General features: G+C 32.1%; 1 protein-coding gene across 5 annotated transcripts in view; it reads right to left on the reverse strand.

Annotated features, from left to right (window-relative positions):
• Positions 1-20,899, reverse strand: part of EPHA5 (EPH receptor A5) — a 373,740-nt gene that overhangs the window by 56,194 nt on the left and 296,647 nt on the right. For 3 of the 5 annotated variants that reach the window (XM_066384547.1, XM_066384546.1, XM_066384550.1), the window contains 2 exons: positions 11,576-11,641; positions 1,086-1,153 (listed from right to left, as the gene is read on the reverse strand). In XM_066384547.1, the coding sequence (XP_066240644.1) occupies positions 1,086-1,153; positions 11,576-11,641 (134 nt within the window). The remainder of the gene's footprint in view (positions 1-1,085; positions 1,154-11,575; positions 11,642-20,899) is intronic. The other 2 variants (XM_066384549.1, XM_066384548.1) reach the window with 1 other exon arrangement.

The following is a 20,899-nucleotide window of genomic DNA, read 5'->3' on the forward strand; positions in this document are numbered from 1 at the left end:
AGTAGAAGTGATTGTGATGGATGAGTGAAATTATAAACATTATCAACATGAAACTGTGGCCTAAATCCTTAATATCTATAAGTAGCTGAGCATAGACTCTTATGTTCCATGAGCCTCAGTTTCACCACATTTAAAAGCTACTGCATAACCCTCACGGTGAGGATAAATAACATTAAAAAAACATAAAATTATGAAAATGGACACATTGCTTTACAGCATGACTTATTACTTTAATGATTTTGACTTTTATGGCCATGGCAGAGTGACAAAAATAAAAGAAACTCCTTTTGTCATTTAGCTGATGAAACAACTCCTACTGTAATATTAATATCAAAGTGAACATACTAAAACACCATTCGTTAGAAATAATATGCTAATTTTGAAAGCTCATTGTTAAAACTTGATTTTCTGCATTTCTTAAAAGAGTAGAATTTTTCAAGTCATTTTAACCATGGTTGCTGCCACTGATTCTGTTCAGGGAAATTCCTGCTATAATTCTAGAAAAGCAGAAAAACTAGTGAGAGATTTTATTCCTGTAATCTGCTGGTGTTGTTTAAAAATAAATTTCCACTTAATGTGCTGTTAGCAATTAGAACTGGCTTGGAAATTTGGTTTGACAAATAATAGCTTATAGTAAGCAAAAAGTTTTTATTTTAATTATTACAATGAAAGTATGCTTTAAAGAATTGACTAAACCATCTTTCAGTTGACTAGGGTCAGCCCAAAATACCCCAAACTTATATGCTTTAGCAGGGGTCTCAAACTCAACTCAGCATGTGGGCCGCAGAGCAAGATGCTAGAGAAATGAAAAATACAAGTAGGCCCCTAGGCTTACTTAATTTTATCCAAAATATTTTGAACTTCGTGGATTAGTCTGCGGGCCACACAAAATTGTTTGGCGGGTCGGATGCGGCCCGCGGGCTGCAAGTTTGAGACCCCTGCTTTACAGGAAAGCCACAAAACACATTTTTAACACAATATTTTTATGTTGTGTCAGTTATTAGAATTCTCGCCTGAAAAGAAAACAAAATAACAATAATGGCTTCCAAGCTTTGTGTTCTTTTGAGTTTTTACAATTTGCTTACTGTGCCCATTATGAAAATGCATCTTTTCCTCTTCTGGATCTTGTTTTGCTTTGCTGTAACCGCACCGCCTGGAACAGAGTAAGCTACAATTAGCCACATCTCCAAGTGGTGAATCACATCAAGCCCAGAAGCATGAAACACAATTGAAATTACTGCAACCCTAACTAATTTTCACACTAGTGGTATGAAATAACACCAATATGCCTTTAGGTTGGTTGCATTACTCTATCCAAATCCCTCACTCTTTTGTATATTTTACTGCGATGTCTAAACCCATTCAAACCTATCAACATACACCTTATTGCAGTCATTTTTCTCCACTTTGCTCAGAAGCCACTGACTTTTTTCAGGATGAACTGCCCGAAATCTTTCTGATCTATTAGTCTTCCACCTTCAGCCTCCTTACTCTATCATTTCATTTTGGAGTCATCAGTTGCTTCACTGGCTCTTTTCCACTCACATTCACTCAGATTCCTTTAATGACAAACTGAACTTTCTCTCAGTTTAATTCTCCGAATCTTAGTCTCTCTTGTTTTTCTCAACAGCTCCCTAATTTGCCATGTCCTCTTAACGCACTCCATTTATTTACAAAAATCTGTTCTTTAAAGGTACACTAATGACATTCACATTAAAATCTAAAGACTTTTTCTTCGTTTTTAATCATTTATGATCTTTTAAAATCCCTAACTACTTCTTTTTCATGCTTTTTGCTACTCTCTTCATTTATGTCAATAGATCCTTTGCATGAATTTCTTTGATTCTCTCTCATCAACCTACCCATTTCCATCAATTTAATTAATACATTCTAATACCGTTGGTTGAATTCTTTTCAATGTTATACTCTTATTTCTCAAGATTTGTTTGATAGGGATATTTACTGGTGTTCAAACTCAATGAACTTGAAAAAGAAATCAATATATTTATCTTTACTCTTGATCTTGACCTGTTCCCTTCTTTGCCTGTTACCAACACGCCATGGCATTAGTTTCTTAAGATAAAAACCCCTCTCATGCTTCACAACAAATTAGTTTCCAAATTGCACATATTATATAACATAAATGCCCCATGAGTCACCTCTTCTTCAAGTAAGGCCATGTTATTTTTCAACTGGATTACAATTTGTGTCCCTGAACTGATGCCCCAGTTCTGTATACCTACTCTCCCAAACTAGACTAGACATGGCTATACCCAAACTACTGTAAATAATGTACTTGTCTATTGTATGAGCTGTCTCTTGCAATGTCTTCAATAAAATAATAAGGTCAAGATTCCTAAATGCAGTTCTAATCCACATATCTTACATCATCTCCAACAATTATCTTTAAGGGTGCTAAACTTTATCTTCATGTATACAAGGTATTTTTCCATGCTCAGAAGCAGATTTAACAGTGGGCGCACTGAGTACATGCCCTGGGCCCCGACTTCTAAAAGACCCAGCAAAACCCCAACTTTACACTTTTTTCTAAAGCCACCAAGATTGGTTTTATATGTGCAATTTTAACATTAATAGTGCATAATATTTTTTTATTTAAAAATATGTTTAACATGCATTTTTATTTTACCTGTCTCTCTCTCTTTTTTTAAGGGGCCCAATATTTTCTTCTGTGCCCAGGGCCTCAACCAACTTTAATCCGCTTCTGTCAATGCTTCCATATACAATGTATTTGTACATACTGCTTCCTGAACCGAGCACGTTCTTCTTAATGTCTTCCATTTATCAATGTCTAGTTCAATTGTTTCATTTATTTATTTTTTCTGATAATGCAGTCTTTCTCCTTTTGAAACCCAGTATCTTTTTATACACCTCTCATGGTATGGTTTTCATTTCATATTACAGTATAGTCACTTGCATGTAGTTTTGGCTCTCTTACTACTTGTTAGTTTCTTTAATGGCAATAGCAGGCATTCATCTATAAATTTTTGTAGTGGTCTACTGTCTGGCTCAGAGTTGACATTATAAATATATGTCACATTTATGAATGAATAAATGAATCAGTAAATGATATTTCAATTGTGTCTACAGAATGACAAGTGTTTAGATAAGAAATACATTGATGAACACTAAGTTGGTGTGGTACATAATTAACCACATAACATTAAAATAACTGACTAAAACGAAAATATTTAAATTATTTTTATTGAAGCTCTAAGAATGGGGATTTATTATTCATGAGCTCTCATAGCAATATTGAGTTTATTAAATACAAAATATCTATTTATTTTTGTATAAAAAATACAGCCAAATGATAGATTGACAAATTGTTCTCATTGGAAAATTGGTTGAAGCTAATGTGGGATTTAAATAAAATGACCAGTAAAAATGTACTAATAAGGATTGGTCCTTAATCACATATTGTAGGATATTTTTATGTGTATATTTTGCTACAACAATAAAACATATTTTGCTCTATATTACTTTTTAGTAAATAATTATATACATATTATAACACAAGAGAAAACTCAAACCACCCTTGTGCCATTTAAAAACAATACAATTGTCTTCATTTTATCATCTTAAAGAAATAGCTATTTATTGGTAAAGTGCAGGTAGTAAAATTTAAGTAAACTTTAAGTAAAATATTTAACATATATGTGTTCTTGGGTGAAATACACAGTCGGGATCTGGTGACTTTTCAAGTTTTATTCATAACACTTGGCTGCATTTGTCATTTAAGAGCCCTTAAGACATCTTTTCTATTGAATTTATTGGAGTGAGATTGATTAACAAAATTATATGAGTTTCAGGTGTACAATTCTCTAATACATCTTCTGTATATTGTATTGTGTGTCACCACCCCAAGTCAAGTCTCCTTCCATCACCATTTATCCCCTAATACCTACTTCTACTTCCTCTCAACCTCCTTTCCCTGTTAATCACCATATTGTTTACTATTTATGAGTTTTTTCTTTACTAATCCCTTCACCTTTTCCACCCAGCCCCCAATTCCTTTTCCCTCTGAAATGTCTCTTTTTATTTTGTTTATTAAAAATACCTCACCACAGTGAAATAAAGAGAAAAAAATAAATTTATACTTGCAATTTTATTTGTTTTTCTCAAGGTGACATTTAACCTATTCTAATTCATTGTTTATAATTTTTATAGATATTACATTATTTTTAATTTTTATGTATATGTCGCTAAAGAGAAGTTGACACCTTTGCTTTTACTAATGTTCTAAATAAAATTGTGTAAAATCATTCTAAGATTTATATCATTTAAATAATATTGACAAATAACTTTTTAAAGGAATTCTGAAGAGTGCTAAGAAGTATATAAGTTCCTGCTGTTTATATCAGCTTACATTAGAAAACAAACATCCGATTATTTTTTGTTCTATTTCTTTAAAACATGTCATTGGGATTTCAATGGAGAGTGCATTAAATCTGCATATTGTTTTGGGTAACAAAAGCTTTAATATTCTTTTTTATTTAAAAATTACATTTAAAGGGGTGACATTGATCAATAGGAGTACAGAGGTTTCAGGTAAACATTTCTATAGCATTTGAACTGTTAATTATATTGTATACCTATCACCCAAAGTCAAATAATTTTCTGTCACCATGTAGTTGTCCTTATTTGCTTCCTTCCCCTCACACCCTCTCCATATCCCCCTCCCCTTGATAACCACTTTTATCTATGAATATGGACATTTTAACTACACTGATTCTTCCAACTCACGAAGACAGAATGTCTTTCCATTTCATTGTCTCTTTTTCAATCTCTTTTATTAATGCTTTATAGTTTTCTTATATAGGTCTTTCACATCCTTTGTTAAGTTTATTTTTAAGTATTTTATTATTTTCCTTGAAATTTCAAAATAAACTTTTTTTTCATTTCTTTTACTGAAATTAATGGAATATTATTCAGCCATAAGAGAAGATGGTTTCACTCATTGGGGGATATAAAACTGAAAGGAACAAATGAACAAAGAAACAAAACAAACAAACAAACAAAACTTATAGACACTGTCAACAGTATGGTGGTTCCCAGAGGGAAGGAGAGTGGGCGTTAAAGGGGATCAAATAGATAGTGACAAAAGTACTTCTGAATTTGGGTGGTGGGCACACAGTGCAATATATAGATGATATATTGTAAAACTGTGCACTCAAAACCTGTATAATATTATTAACCAATGTCACCCCAATATATTTAGTAAAGAAGAAAGAAAACAATCAAATATGTATTTCACCTTCAACTCTCTTACCTAAAAAAAAATTAAACTTTCAAAATTTGTTTCCTCAAATAATTCTTATAATTAAATAAGCCTCATTGATACTTAAATTACATGGACATTTCTCATATAAAAATGGAAATAAAACTTCAATTTCATTGTAAAAATGATTTGGGAATACTGTGGTGAGGAGCAGTTGACATAATGCCCAGGGTGAGATTCAAGAGGACAATAGAGTTATTTTTGACTCTGGGCATCTCTAGAGCTTTATAATATATACAGCTGCATGTCACACTAATATATAAAATTAAGTTCTGGAACCTCTCTTCTCCACTCCCCCAAAGCATCATTCAAACAAGCTTCAATAAGATCAACAAGTTATGGTTCAGCTAGCAGAGACTGGAACTTAAGCAGTGGTTCAGCCTTACTAAACAAGCATTGCAGAAAGCCTGTTCATCATTCAGTGTCATCTTCTGTACTGGATCCAGAAGCTTAAATTTTAACACATCCGAGAAACAGTCAGTCAACATGTCATTCTGTGCATAAATTATAACTCCTACCTCTAAAATAATTTCTTTTTCTGAATGGTAGAGAAACAGTTTCTTTCTTTTACTTCCTATTGCAATTTTAATAAGCTTTGATATCACTGTACTAAAAATATCTGTAGTATTATTAACAAGAGGAATCATCTTCCAGTTATTTACACTCATTTTTTTCTAGGATACAATGTTGTTTTATTTTAGTAGTAGAGTGAACATGAGAAATCATATAAAATGCAGTCATAATTCATATTCATTAATATTTGCTGAGAAGTCCTAGAGAAATGTCTAATATATAAAAATAGCAATGCCTTTATAGGTAATTTAGAAATCAGTCTATTTTCTCTCACACCTTTCTTAAAAATTTGTGTAACACATTCTTGATGATATTAATGCTGATCTTAAAGTCTAGATACCAGCCATATATTCTAAATTTGGATATTTGAAATTCCATTATACATGAAAGAGTAAACAATAATATTTATGTAGAGATTAATATCTTAATGAGTAATTTAGTTCTTGAATGTAAATTAAGAATTTGATAATAAATTTAAGGTATAGATGCCAAGCCCTTCAGGGGACAAAGTGATTCACAGACTCAATAATTTACCAAATGGCAGCATTATGGTCAATGAGAAGAGATGAGTGAATGAAATACCCGGAGGAGATTGTAAATCCTAACTCAACTATAGTTTCCACAGAATCAGATTGTTCCATTGCTAGCCTACAGAAGATATACTTTTTCATCTTAAATCTAATAAGGTGGGAAGAGGTAAAATGCTGGGAGCAGTGGTTTTGCATTTTGATATCTTTGAAAGAGTGAGCATAAGTAGTCGTTGGGTCAGAAATGGTCACTCATATATGTATTGTTCCTCCATTTTCCTGATTGATTAAGAAATGCTTTCCTTACACTTAAAAACAAAAAATACTCAAATGGCAACAAATTGCCATAGGTATATTTGAGTAGATAAATTTTGCTTATGAAAAAGAAAAGTTCCTTATAATTTTAGACCCTATTAAAAACTACATTTCTCCATATATGTACTTTCTCTTGTTCTGACATAATGACTTCAATCACTGCACAATGTTGTAGGTAAGAATTTTATTGCTGAAATCTTGAAAAAAAATCAGTTACAACTTCTGGGGAAATAGTTTAACTTTTTCACTTCAGGATTTTCTCCAAATGAATAGAGGTAGTTTTAATAAAAAACTCAACTAACTCAACCTCATAAAGTAAAGAAGCATATGAACATTAGCTTGTTAATATATATAATGAATACTGGAAATAGATTGTTTTACTTTACAGGACCACATTCTTAAATAAGAATGTGAGTGAAAATGCAGTAAAATGGGACATCTGATATTTAGGCTGCCTTAGTAGCTGGACCTTAAGACTCATTCAGATATTCCTCATTTCTATAAACAAGTACAGGGATTTTGAGTTCCTTACAGATGTGAGTTACACAAAAAATTCAACTGCTCTATTATTGTTTATTGAAAATTCCTGAATGTATCACTCAAAGGAAATGTATTTGCTCATGTTGAAAACATACTTTTTTAAATATGGTATTGCAGTAAAAATTATGTCACATAAAATGAAGACATAGACTACTATGTTCTAATTTCACATTCTATCAAGGATATTAACTATTCAATGATGAATGGCAAGGTGAAGAGCTAAGTTATTTCTTATTTTATGCCTTAAATATTATTTTTTATTTCCATAATCTAAATCACAAAGACAAAAACACCTAAGAAATAACAGTTTCCAAAATAGTGTAGTATATATGAATTTGTCAATTTTTCATTACTGAATTATTCAAATTGTTTTAGAATTATCAATAATGAGAAGACTTGAACCATTTCAAATACTTCAATAAAGTCAGAGATGAATCACAGACTTTTCAATATTGAGTTAAATTTTAATTGACTTAGACATTTAATATAAAGATATTTATCAAGTATGATATTTATGGATTAAATCCTCCTGTTTTTAATAAATTTTGTCTTAATGCTAGAGTGAGTAATTTTCTATTAATTTCTAAACTATTTCATGAATATGACCATTGCATATCTCAATTACTTGACCCATTTAATATCTCCAATAGTCTGAAATTCCCTAGAAAAAGGATTTTGGAGTAGTTAACATTGTAAGCCTTCGACTGGATTCTATATAAAATAGGTAAACCTCACATCTGCCTGCTATTGTTATATATATATGGTTTTGAATTACTAAAAAGAATAAATTTATTCTTTATGTTCTTTTCTTAATTCTATAAAATTAAATAGTGTTTCCATATAACTCTTTTACAGAAATCTTAGGAAATGAATAAAATAAGCTGTGATAAGTACATGAAAAAAAATTGTTTCAAATTTCAAAAAAAATTTAGTTAATATAGAGAAAGAAAGAAGTGTGATTCATTAAAAAGTTAAGAAAATACTAATGTTTCAATAAATTCAGGTTCATTTTTATCAGAGAAATTTGTTTTTGTTTGGAATCTGCTTTACAAGAAAAAATAGTTTATCCCTTGTTTATCTGATTAAAAATTTTTAAAAACTCTAAAGAACTTAGGTAATTTTCTAAAATTACAACGAGGTAAATGAATAATTTAAGAATATAATATCTTCACTTTCAAACTAGTGAACTCCATTTCCCTTGCCACTTAAACTCCTCAGAAGCAGTAAGTAATAGGAAAACACTAGAAAGCATAACAATTTATAAATGTAGAAATCAGTCTGACAAGTCTTCATTTTTAAAAAAATGCAAGCAAAATCTACCTTAAGAACATGGTATATTTAAAACTGATTTATCCTAAATATTATGCTATAAATATATATATATACATATATACATTTCTGTAATCATAAACACAACTAAATATAAAGTTATGTTATTTATAAATATTATTTTTGAAATTACATTATAAATATCTTATTATAGGAAAAATAATCAATTGAACACTGAATGTTTATAAACAGATTTTTTTTGAATTGAAGCAATGATTACAGTCTCAAGCTAGTGTGATGGCATAAAATCAAACACTAATAATAAAATCATACCTCTGCTAAAAATATAAGCAGTCTTGAGAATACGAAGAAGAAAGTCTAGGCATTTGTGTTTCATTCAGAAATATTACAGAAATATCTTCTATCACTAGATAAATTTAGTCAAGGCAAGAAAATTATTTGAAATGTAACCATTATGTGTATGTGTATAGGTTGTACAACAAATGGGGAACTACAGTGATGAAAAGTAACTTGAAATCAAAGGTGACATCATGAAATTATGATGTCATCTTATAAATAGCACATCATATGTTTGAAAAACAATGGAGTAAAGTTGCATTGAAGGACCAAAGATCTAAATTTACAATTTTAAAATAATGCTTTTCAGACCCTGAAATTTCCAGAAGGTATATCAAGGTAGTTCTAAAATACAATGGGCAATATTTATGCATATACATTGCACTATATAAAGGTCAACACTAATGACACAAATATTCACAAGTATTCTTTCAAGAAATGAAAGACAAAAGACTTCAAAATTTCAAAATAACTAACAGTCCCTGCTTTATAATTGTAAATACATGTATTCACAAATGATGATGATAGAATATTCTTTAGGTATTGTTTATGTGATAATTGACAAATGCTGCTCTGATTTTACATACAAAATCATGTGACAAGATATCAAGTCAGAACTTCTCAGTATTTTGCTGACTCTACTGGGAAAATTATTCTTTTCAACCTTAATTTCTACTACCTAAAGTTGTTTTCTTCTCAAAAACTTTAGATTAAACAAATAGTATCTTTAACTAAAATCTCATAGTGACTCAATATTATAAAGTAGAAGTTCAGAAAGCACAGCAATAAAAACATTATAGCTTCCATTTATGCCCAGTAATAACTGTGGATAACTTTCTTACTGTCTAATTTATGTACTCTCAGTTAAAGTTTGTTTATTTTGTTTTGTTTTACTAAAATAGCATTAAAATTCTAGCTGTTCTATAAATTTTTCCACAAGAACTATTAGCATTTTATTGGGTACTTAAGCACATTTTGGCTAAATTCTTTTTCTCCATTTTTTTTTTGTGCAAACCACACACACACACACACACACAACTTTCACAATGACTAACATTTGACAAAAGATATTAGAAAAATAATTTTGTCTTAAATTTCCAGATATGCTCTGTGTGAAAGAAGTGTTCCGTCTTCTCAATTTTCCTCCTTCATTTTATAAACCTCCTGAAGCCAACTACACAGTAGAAACTATTTTAAAAATCAAGTACTTTAAATCCAGCTAAAGTTAATTTTTGCCAACACTTTCTAAGTTATGGCTTCATAAATGTTCATACTTCTATTAACATATCTTTAAGATTTAGTTCATGGTAGGTCTGGATGTCAATCTTTTTTTCCAAGATGTAATTCTGTCTATTTTTGTGTTAGTGATTATTTGTCTCTTATAACACTATACTCGAGACTGAAAACAGTTTTCAGAATGATAGAAAAAAAAACACAGTTTAAATCTATATATATTATAAATTAGCCATTGTCATATTTTGGTGGTTTTTGGTCTATTATTGAAGCCTTAGGGTCATATAAGAATTTCTTGAGTAAATTAAATAATTTCACACAAATATATACTTTCATTTTAACATCAACATATTTTTCAAATTTAAAAATTTCAAAATGTTGAGAAAAACATGTATCAATCTGTGTTTGTTGATTATCTGTTGTTCTCAGATAATTGGTCTCCATTACACCATTTCTCTCATCTATACATGCATGTACATTCATTCATATCACAGGTTTTTCAATCAACAAATATTAATTTACACTTAGAGACTACAAATAACAATTTCAAATGCCTCAAAGAAACCTTATAATTCTCTAAAATGCATTTCAGAATAGTTTTTCTTGGCAGATTTTGACTACAGCTAACTCAACATAGTAGCACAGAGATTTGGATTTTAATCTAGAAAGGAAGTATCTGGAGTATTTCACTTTTTATATGGTTGTTCACTATTGTGTAGAGTTTTTTATGAATAGTGTTCTCTGGTCTTATGTTCTAGCCTACAGTTTACAGCTATAAACCAGATATATATTTTGGATTTACATTTGTAAATAATTAAGGGTATCCCATTTGGACACTAATCCCTAAAATGTGCATATATTTTACTTCACTTATATCAAATTAAGCATATTGCTCTAATATCTGAAATAATTCAAGCTTAAAAATATTAAGTAAACCATTTAAAATTAATGTGGTTCTGTTCTCCAATTCCACATGAATCCACAACAATTATAAACATAGACGATCCCAGTCATGTTATTGTCATTCCATGGTTCTGGGAGACAGAAAAGGTCATTTCCCCCTCACAGAAGTAGCGTGCAACTTCCAAGTATGATATGATGTTAATCTGAATGGAACAACAGAAACGGTGACACATTAAATGGAAAACAGATGGTGCAACCTTACAACTTCCTGATTTCAATCAGTACTGCAGTTAAAAGCCTTGGAAATAAGTATGAATACTTGACATAGGGATGATGGAATCTATGTATACTTTATTTAAAATTATTTATAGTGAAATCACTTGTTAAGATTCCCTTTTGGAAATAAATTTTATTCTGTTCTTCTATTAAAGTGTGACTGGCATACTAACTGTTAAAAGGTACACAAATGGGAAAAAGAAAAAAAGGAATGCTGAAAGTGATATGTGATACGTAGAGGCGGGACATCATGTAGGAGTGAAAGTGGGAAGGGAACACTAACCATATTAGGCTTGGATGGGCAACAGCGCACAGGGAAGAAGCCCTTCCACAGCCACATTCGCAGCAACTGAAAAGCAAACAAGAGAGCCCAAGATAAGGAAGAGATCCCACTCCCTTAATACAGCATAAAGACACTATGAATTTAGACAGGTGTCTGCTTTGCTTCTCAAAAGCTAAAATTCTTAAATGCATACAATTATTTTTTTCCACAATGCTGTATAAATTAAGAAGCACTTTATGGATTTAAGCTATACAGAGCTAAATTAAATAGTTAGTTTTATTTTACTTAAAATGCATATTCAGTAGGATAGAATGAGCCGATACATTTGCTTATGCAATTAATATAGAAGTACAAAAATAAGTAAGCCCATTTAAATATATATTGCCTCCGAAATTCCTGCAAACTTTAAATTCAGAAGACATTTTAAATACCCCTTTAAATACATGTTTTGCACAGAGCCTACAAATTTCAGGTGGAGAATAATGTCTTGCTCATTTGACCTACTGATTTCTTATGCCAGTGGCATTATTTATCAGAGCCTACTGAAAATGTAATGTTTATATGACTTTAATCACTTATGGAAGGCTACCAATTTAAATTTACATTTTCAGATTTTAAAAATGCATCTCCAAATATATATTTGCAGAGCTATTGCTGTGTTAAAAATAAACAAGCTATATATAATACATGCACTTTCTGGATATTGAAACAAAGATTTTTAAAATTTTTTTCACATATTCATACTAAAGAAAGATCCAGAAAATACCAAGTATACTGCTTAATAAAATGCAGTTTAGTTTTATAAACCACATAAACAGATGGCAGAATATAACATAGAAGTTTTTTAGTGCTTCAGTGCATTCACTTTTCAGTATATTTTATGAATAGTATTTATAGTTATTTTGAGAGAACTGTGGAATGAGTATAAATGGATAATCACGTTTAGGCTTTTGTCTAAAATCTATTTTGAATTTTAATTCCTTGACATATATCTATTCTATTTTATATCAAATAAAAATAAAAATATAATTTTCAAGAAAGTAGACAAGTATGTACAAATCAAATTCCAATGAATCTTTTCAAAAAAAAGTAGGCAACGCTCCATATATTTTCTTTGAAGCATTAATAATGTTAAAATTTTAAGTGCTATTAAATGACAATTTGTGATGAAAATGAAATGCCAATAAGTAGAAATGGCTACTATGACATTTATTTTCAGTTTAACAATTTATTACATTTTAAAGATTATGCCAAATAATTATTTTCACTATAGAGATATTAAATGTCAAAATTATAGTACATTAAAATGTTAAAATACTTACAGAGTAGGTAAAGCATCTGTAAAATTCTTTGACATATCTTAATATATTTTTATTAATGTCTTATATGAGTATTGATATATATGTTAACTTTTCCACTCTTTCTGTTTGTATCAGCACTCAGATTAGAAGTTGGTAATCTATGCTTGGTGAACCAAATCTAGCCTACTAACACTTGTAATCTATGCTTGGTGAACCAAATCTAGCCTACTAACACTTGTAAATCTAGCCTAAAAACACTTCTAAGAAACAGCCACACTCATTACTCATTTATGGTGTCTTTAGGGCCATGAGGCAGAGTTGAATAGTTGTGAAAGAGGATGCAATGCATGCAAACTTTAAAACTTTTACTACCTAATGCTTTAAAAGAAAATTCATCTTTCTTTTTTCTAGACTGTTAGTTTCTTGAGATGAGGATGATTCTTTGATTATTTTTTCCATATTCACAGTTTTGATATAATAAAGGACAACTTGTAAGTAGTCAGAATTTTACTGTAATTGGCATTAACTAATGGCACAATTATCTCAATTTATTAATATGAAAAGTTTAATAGATGTGTTAATTTCAAACAGCATAGTTTCAACCCGATAAGTAATAAAAAAAAAAATAATAACTGATTGTTGGCAAATGCATCTGATTAATTTTTAGTGATAAACAAAGATGATGTCATCCCCTCGTAAAGTGCCAGCACCCTTCCAGATGAGTGGCACAGCGTGTAATGTCAGGCGGGATTGTGCGAAGGAAGGCAATAACCACGTTCTGTAGCCATCGCCTGGCAGGATTTGCTTCGTACTTTGTAACTGTTCTGAGACTCAAAAAGCACACTAATGATTCTATAAATAGTAACACTTTATTCAATGCTCTTATTTTGAAAAAAATTATAAGGATATTGTTTTCAAATTTAGTACATGCACACATATACACATACACACACATACAATTCACTGTGACACCAAATTCGCAAACTTCAGTCCTGAAGAAATTAAGTCATCTCACCTATCATTAGAATCTTAATTTATAGTTTTAATATAATTAAATGAAAAATCTGAAGTTATGTAAAATCCACCACTTGTGTGTCTGTTTTTCCTGAGTCCTTGTTTAAGATTGCGTACTGATACTTTCTTTGACTTTGACATTAGATGATATAAAGTACATATTCTTTCCTTAATTAATAAATACTTGCAGAAGTACAGGTTGAAAATGCTTACAAGCCTCTGAGGTAATTTAGAAATAGAAACCAGTATGTGCTAAACATAGGAGCTAGTCTATGTATGTGAGCTACGGTTCAACACAGGGTACATCTGCATCTCCATCAGTTTCCAGCACCTGATGGTCTGTAAGTAACTGCGTGAAGCCATAATCAAGTCATTAGTATCCCGGGATAAAATAGTTTAGCCCTTCCCGGCTTATAAACAAAAAATTGTTGGTCTTTGTTTTAAGACTATTTCCTTTTTCTCTTTGAAAGAATAAAATATAACAGAAGTTTTCCAGACCCAAAGAAGATTCAAATGAAACTACTTCAGCCAGGCCTTACAAAGGGCTGATTAGTATCTATACGCAGTGTGTCAGTGTAAGTAAGATAACCGCCCTCCTACTGAAGCAAGGTGATTAGAACTCTAGGAAAGAACTTCCTAAGGATACTAGATCAGAGCAGCAAGACTATGGGCTGTGGAAAAAGGATAACTTAAACTCTTAAACAAAAGACCGTACAAGTGGATAAGAAAAACATTAAGATCCTAATACATAAATGAAAAAAAAACTCAGGAAAAGTAATTTCACCAAAGAAATATTTTAATTAGATAGAAAATATATTCAGTTTACTGTTGCTGAATTTTTAAATAAATTAAAAAGGCTGCAAAAGTTAGACATTTTAAATAAAGTAACAGAAAATGATGGTACTGAATGCTGAAGAGGGGAGTTTGTGCCCTCACAAGCGGCAGGTCCCACTGAAAGTGATGCCAAGCCTTTAGAAAACAATCCTCCAAAACCTATCAAATAGTAATAAAAATGTCTTCACCTTTTGACACCATCATGTAGCAAAATGGTCTAAGATCCTGGGATTTAGAGTAGGAGCAATCCTGGATATATCCACTGTTAAATGTATAGTCTGGGTAAACTAGTCACTGATGTAAATGAGATAATCTTAACAACTATACAACATAAGGTTGCTTTGAAGAATGACTTTAATAACAATGTAAAGCACTGCATTGTATGGGCTCATAGTCAGCACTTTAAGAGTTTTCTTTTTTAACTGATATAATAATGTATAGTCTTAGACAAAGTGTGGTGCAGATAACATGCTTGAGGCTGGTCATAGATTTTACAGAAAGTAAATAACAAATAGATTATTTGCAATAAACAAAATACATTTGTAGAGGCTGTGATGCAATGAAAATCAATAGAGTATAATATTATTTTTCTTAATTGGGTAAAAATTGTTTAGATAAATCAAATGAAGGCATAAAAGTTTATCAAATTTTTAAGGTCTTTTATGTTGAATTGTTACATTAATTTACAATATGGGTCAATTTTAGATTTCTCTGGTTTTGTATTGTTTGTGATTTAATTTTATACTCTTCAGAAAATTAAAAAAATTAAACAATTCCATGTATGATGTTTATGACAATGATAAAAAAAATTTAAAAGTGTAACAAGTATTTATAACAAAAGAAGCTGAGGAATTAATTGTTCACTGATAATTAGCACTGACAATGTTAATTGTTTTATACTTTTCCTAAAATTTCTCATAATATAGTAACTTTGGCATCTGTGTCTTAATTTATTTACTGCAACTCTTCTAAGATCTAGAACTGATTTCTTGGGGGAAAAAAGGCTAAAACTCTGCAGAGTTGTTTTTTTTTATAAAAATTGGGAAAGGGTTAAAAATCATAATGATCACATATGTGGTTCCCAAACTCTCCTCCTTATTCCCCATACTTCTACACAAAGTCATGTGACTTATTCCACCCACAGGAGATAAAGTAATGCAAAATGGCCAAAAAGACCTATTTTTTAAGTGTGTTTTTGAATAACTCTGTGAGGAATACCACATCTACAGCACATGCTAGGATTTATATGTGCAATCCAACCACTATTCCCAAGCCATAGTCTAGGCAGATTGGAATAGGATATTCCATGCAGGAGTTCTAAAAATATTTTTTAGCTCTCTGCTTCCTTCTCACTATAGAGCTTTTTATATCACCTCAATGATTATAGGTGTCTCCTTGTTAACACCTAGGGCCCTTTACCAAAATTGCACTATCTGAGCAATAGTCCAAAATTGATGGGTTTTGAAACATCAATGGATATCTTAGTCTTAATCAAATCCAAGCTTGACACTTTCACATGTGAAAAACACATGTGAATTATAAGTGTGAATAATAAGTGAATATCTTATTATTCACTAATATATGTGAAATAATAAGAAACACATATATTAGTCTCTTCTCCCAGAGAACCCCTAAAACACTTATAAGTAGGGGTGCTAGGAGAATCTTTTGTTCTATCCTTTAGTCTTTGACCCTATTTTCTCACACAAAACTTCTGTATCTCTTGGAATTTTCTGGCTGGTAAAACGGTCTTTTTTTCTAATGAGGTGACTCTTGGTTGGTCAACCCAAAGGCCAAGTTATTATTAGAAGCTTGGAATTTTCAGCCACATCCCTCATTCTCCACAGAAGAGAGAGGACCAGGATATGGAGTTAATGATCAATTATGCCTACATGGTGAAGCCTCTGTAAAAATCTCAAAAGTAAGCAATTCACAGAGTTTCTGGGTTGGTGAACTCATTTGTGAACCAGAGGTGCCACACTCCCAACTGCAAGGAACAGAAAGCTCCTGCGCTGGGAAGCCTTACAGACTCTGCCCAATGTTCCTCCTCACCAGGCTATCCTGTACCCTTTATCATACCATTTACTATATAATACAATGGTAAACCTGAAAGAGTGTTATTCTCAGAGTTCTATGAGTTGTTCTAAAAAATGACTGAATTCAAAGGAAGGCATCAAAAAACCCCTCCAATTTGTAATATCAAAAATAATGTAAGCCCAAGCTGCCATTCCAGAGGAACTGCCTCACACATCTTAAACCTCAAACCTTAGAAATGTTAAAATTGGGCAAGATAACCTCTGGCCTGGGCTTAAAATATCTTAAACAGCATTCTACTTTGCAAATATAATAAGAAAGCAGACATTATGAGGAGACTAAAAATTAAAGATTTTTATTGTGTGTGTGTGTGTGTGTGAGAGAGAGAGAGAGAGAGAGAGAGAGAGGAACAGACAAACAGGAAGAGAGAGAGATGAGAAGCATCAATTATTAGTTTTTCGTTGGGACACCTTAGTTGTTCATTGATTGCTTTCATATATGTGCCTTGACCAGAGGGCTACAGCAGAGCAAGTGACTCCTTGCTCAAGCCAGCAAGCTCGGGCTCAAGCCAGCAACCATGGGGTCATGTCTATGTTCCCGCATTCATTCAAGGCAGTGACCCCATGCTCAAGCTGGTGCGCTTGTGCGTAAGCTGGCAACCTTGCAGTTTCAAACATGAGTCAGTCCTCCATGTCCCAGTCTGATTCTCTATCCACTGTGCCACTGCCTGGTCAGGAAAAGACATTCTTTAGAATTAACATTACTATGTTAGCTTATCTGTCTCTATAGAAATTCCTTCCTTTTATTCATGTAATTGTTCCCGTCCCCTTTTTTTTTGTAAACATCGTTTTTGTTTACCTTCTAATGGAAACACTATTTTGACTTTGGCCTGCACTGTGTTTCTGGAACACCTATTTTCCTAGATCTCAAATAAACGCTTGTTGCCTCTCACTTTGGCCTTCTATTTTTAGGTTAACAGTAGCCATGTGGAACAGAAGTTGTTAGTAACCAAGGGACCAATTACATACAATTGATATTTGAAGTAGTGAGCAGGATTGAAGGACTCTAGGATTGAGTCCTTAACCTAGAAAGCTAACTCCTGTTAGTGTCAGAATTGAATTGAATAATGCAACAGCCAGTTGATGTTGCAGAAAATTACTTGGTGTGGAAAACAAACAACGCCCTAAAACAAACAAATAAACAAAAATCCCTCCTATGAGGTATCAGAGGTATTGTGACTTTAGTAGTAGTGTAACAGCAAAGTAAAAGAACACAGGAGGAGTGTGTCTTTCCAACACATCTGCTTTTTCTTTTTTTCCTGTTCAAGACTGACATATCCTATGATAATATTCATCATAGAGCTAAGAATTTTGGGAATCAGTGAGAGAAAATAGCTTTCCCAATAAAGTTTATGGACATAAACTGTGGGCAATAGTTACTGCCTCATACTATACTAGAGCACCATTTTTTCTTCCATATCTTCCACCCCTTTTATTCCCACTCAATCCTTCATCATTATGTCCCCTTCCCCCATTGAAAATTTAAGAGATTTTCATGGAAACTCTGCCGTGGATATTTCTTTCCTTGTTCATTAATATTTTTTTTAACCAGGTTAAAAAAGACTGGTAAATTCATTCACAATATCTACATACACATTTTAAAATGTCTTTATGTAAATCTAGCCCTTACTGTAACATAATGTAGCAAATACTGTTTGAAAGTATTAAAAGATGAATGCCATAAAAGTACTCAATAACCTAAACTCTGCTGTTATCCAGACACACGTGTAAAGCAGAGATAAAAAAAGATAAGTGACTGAAATAAATTTTAAGTAAATCTTTATAAGTCTAAGTGTTCTACATGCAAGTATATTTCTTTGTCTTAAGTATAGTATCACAAAAACAAACAAAAAGCTAATTCACTTCAACTTTGGAATCAAGCTCTCTCCTATTTTTTTCTCTGAAGACAACTGCGAGGACCTAGAAATAGCAAACCCAATAAAGGTAGAAATAGAACTTGAAATGAATTATCCTTAGACAACACCTCATCTGCTTTATATTGCAAGTTATATTTTAATAATGATTCTCTGTACTTCTTTTAATCACTTGAATGGTCCAGAGGTTATTATAAAACAGGTTTTTCTTCCATGAATACCACAGGTAAAGACATTGACACATTTAGCAAATATTGTTGAACATGTTAGATTTAGTTTGCTTACTCCAGTATATATTTAGGAAATCAAAATAAATTTTACCAAATATTAGCCATCTTTTGTCAACTTTGTGTTGCAGTTGCAGACATAATCATTCTCATTATTAGCAAATTTGTACTGAAAATCTATTTGTTGTGTTTTAAGAATAACAAATTATATAAAACAGGTTTCTAGTAACTTAATCAATGATTTTAAAATTGTATATTGATTAGACTCAACTAGGGAGATGAAAACAATAGTAAACAAATAAACAAAAAAAAAGAGAAAACACACACACAAAGAAAATCCAAGATGCAAGCTTCACCCTAAAACAAGTAAATCAGGACAACTTGGTTGTGGGACTCAGGCATCATTATTTTTCAAAAGTGGTTAGTTGATCCTAAATTTCCTCTAGGCTGAGAATCACTGATCCAATGGATGCTCAATAAATAATTGTAGGGAATGATGTTTCTTATAATAATCTTTAAAAAATTTATTTATGAATAAAAGGGAAAGGTTTGTAATTAGCACATTAATTGTGTACTTAAAAATTCTAATTTTTTTTTGTTTTGTTTTGTTTTGTTTTGTATTTTTCTGAAGCTGGAAATGGGGATAGACAGTCAGACAGACTCCTGCATGCGCCTGACCGGGATCCACCCGGCACGCCCACCAGGGGGCGATGCTCTGCCCCTTCAGGGGGCGTCGCTCTGCTGCGACCAGAGCCACTCCAGCGCCTTGGGCAGAGGCCAAGGAGCCATCCCCAGCGCCCGGGCCATCTTTGCTCCAATGGAGCCTTGGCTGCGGGAGGGGAAGAGAGAGACAGAGAGGAAGGAGGGGGGGGGGTGGAGAAGCAAATGGGCGCTTCTCCTATGTGCCCTGGCCGGGAATCGAACCCGGGTCCCCCGCACGCCAGGGCAAAAATTCTAATGTTTTTGTAGGTACTTGAAACAATTTGTTCTCTGATAAGTACTTTAAATAATTTTCTCCTATTTATTTACAATGTTAATTTATATTATTTATAAGTAAAGACTGGTTTGTTAGTAACTGTAAATTTCATTCGAGCCTCTATCTTTTAATTTTTTTTTTTAAAGAGAGAGAGATAGATAGGGATAGACAGAGAGGAACGAAGAGAGATGAGAAGCATCAATCATTAGTTTTTCGTTGGGACACCTTAGTTGTTCATTGATTGCTTTCTCATATGTGCCTTGACTGTGGGGCTACAGCAGACCAAGTAACCCCTTGCTTGAGCCAGCAACCTTGGGTCCAAGCTGGTGAGCTTTGCTCAAACCAGATGAGCCCGCACTCAAACTGGCGACCTCAGGGTCTCGAACCTGGGTCCTCCGCATCCCAGTCCAATGCTCTATCCACTGCACCACTGCCTGGTCAGGCTATATCTTTTAAATCACATGATTTTTTTCTAATATATATCTCAAATATTTTTTAACTATAAGTTTAATATTAAATGGTAGGATATTTGTTCTTCTGTATTTCAATATTATCTACTTAGATTATCTAAAAATCATAACACCTCAAATAAGATAAAAAATTAAAATTATATTTTTTCAGTGTCCTCATTTTGCCCTTCTGAACTAATGAACCATAAACTTATTGTATAATTAAATTATCATATAAGTCTATGGGTCAAAGTCTGTGAGCAAAGGGAACAAGCTCCTCACAGACTTGAAGAAGTATAAAGCCTTTAATTGCACAGCATTTGAAATACTGACATCAATATTAAAATAAAGGCAAGTTTTACATAATAAAAAATTAAAAGACTGAAAAAAGAGGCCTTGTATGAAAAACCAGGCAACTCGGCAAGTGGAGAACTGTGTAACAGTGGCAGAAATGAGAAATGGGGCTCGCCTGCCTTCCCTACGTGAATAGTAATTGTATAGAATCATGCTAGACCTGCAAATGTTGTCAATAAGTTCTTGTCAAAGCACCCCCTTC

The sequence above is a fragment of the Saccopteryx leptura genome, chromosome 5 (assembly GCF_036850995.1).
Source record: "Saccopteryx leptura isolate mSacLep1 chromosome 5, mSacLep1_pri_phased_curated, whole genome shotgun sequence".
Classification (NCBI taxonomy): Eukaryota; Metazoa; Chordata; class Mammalia; order Chiroptera; family Emballonuridae; genus Saccopteryx; species Saccopteryx leptura.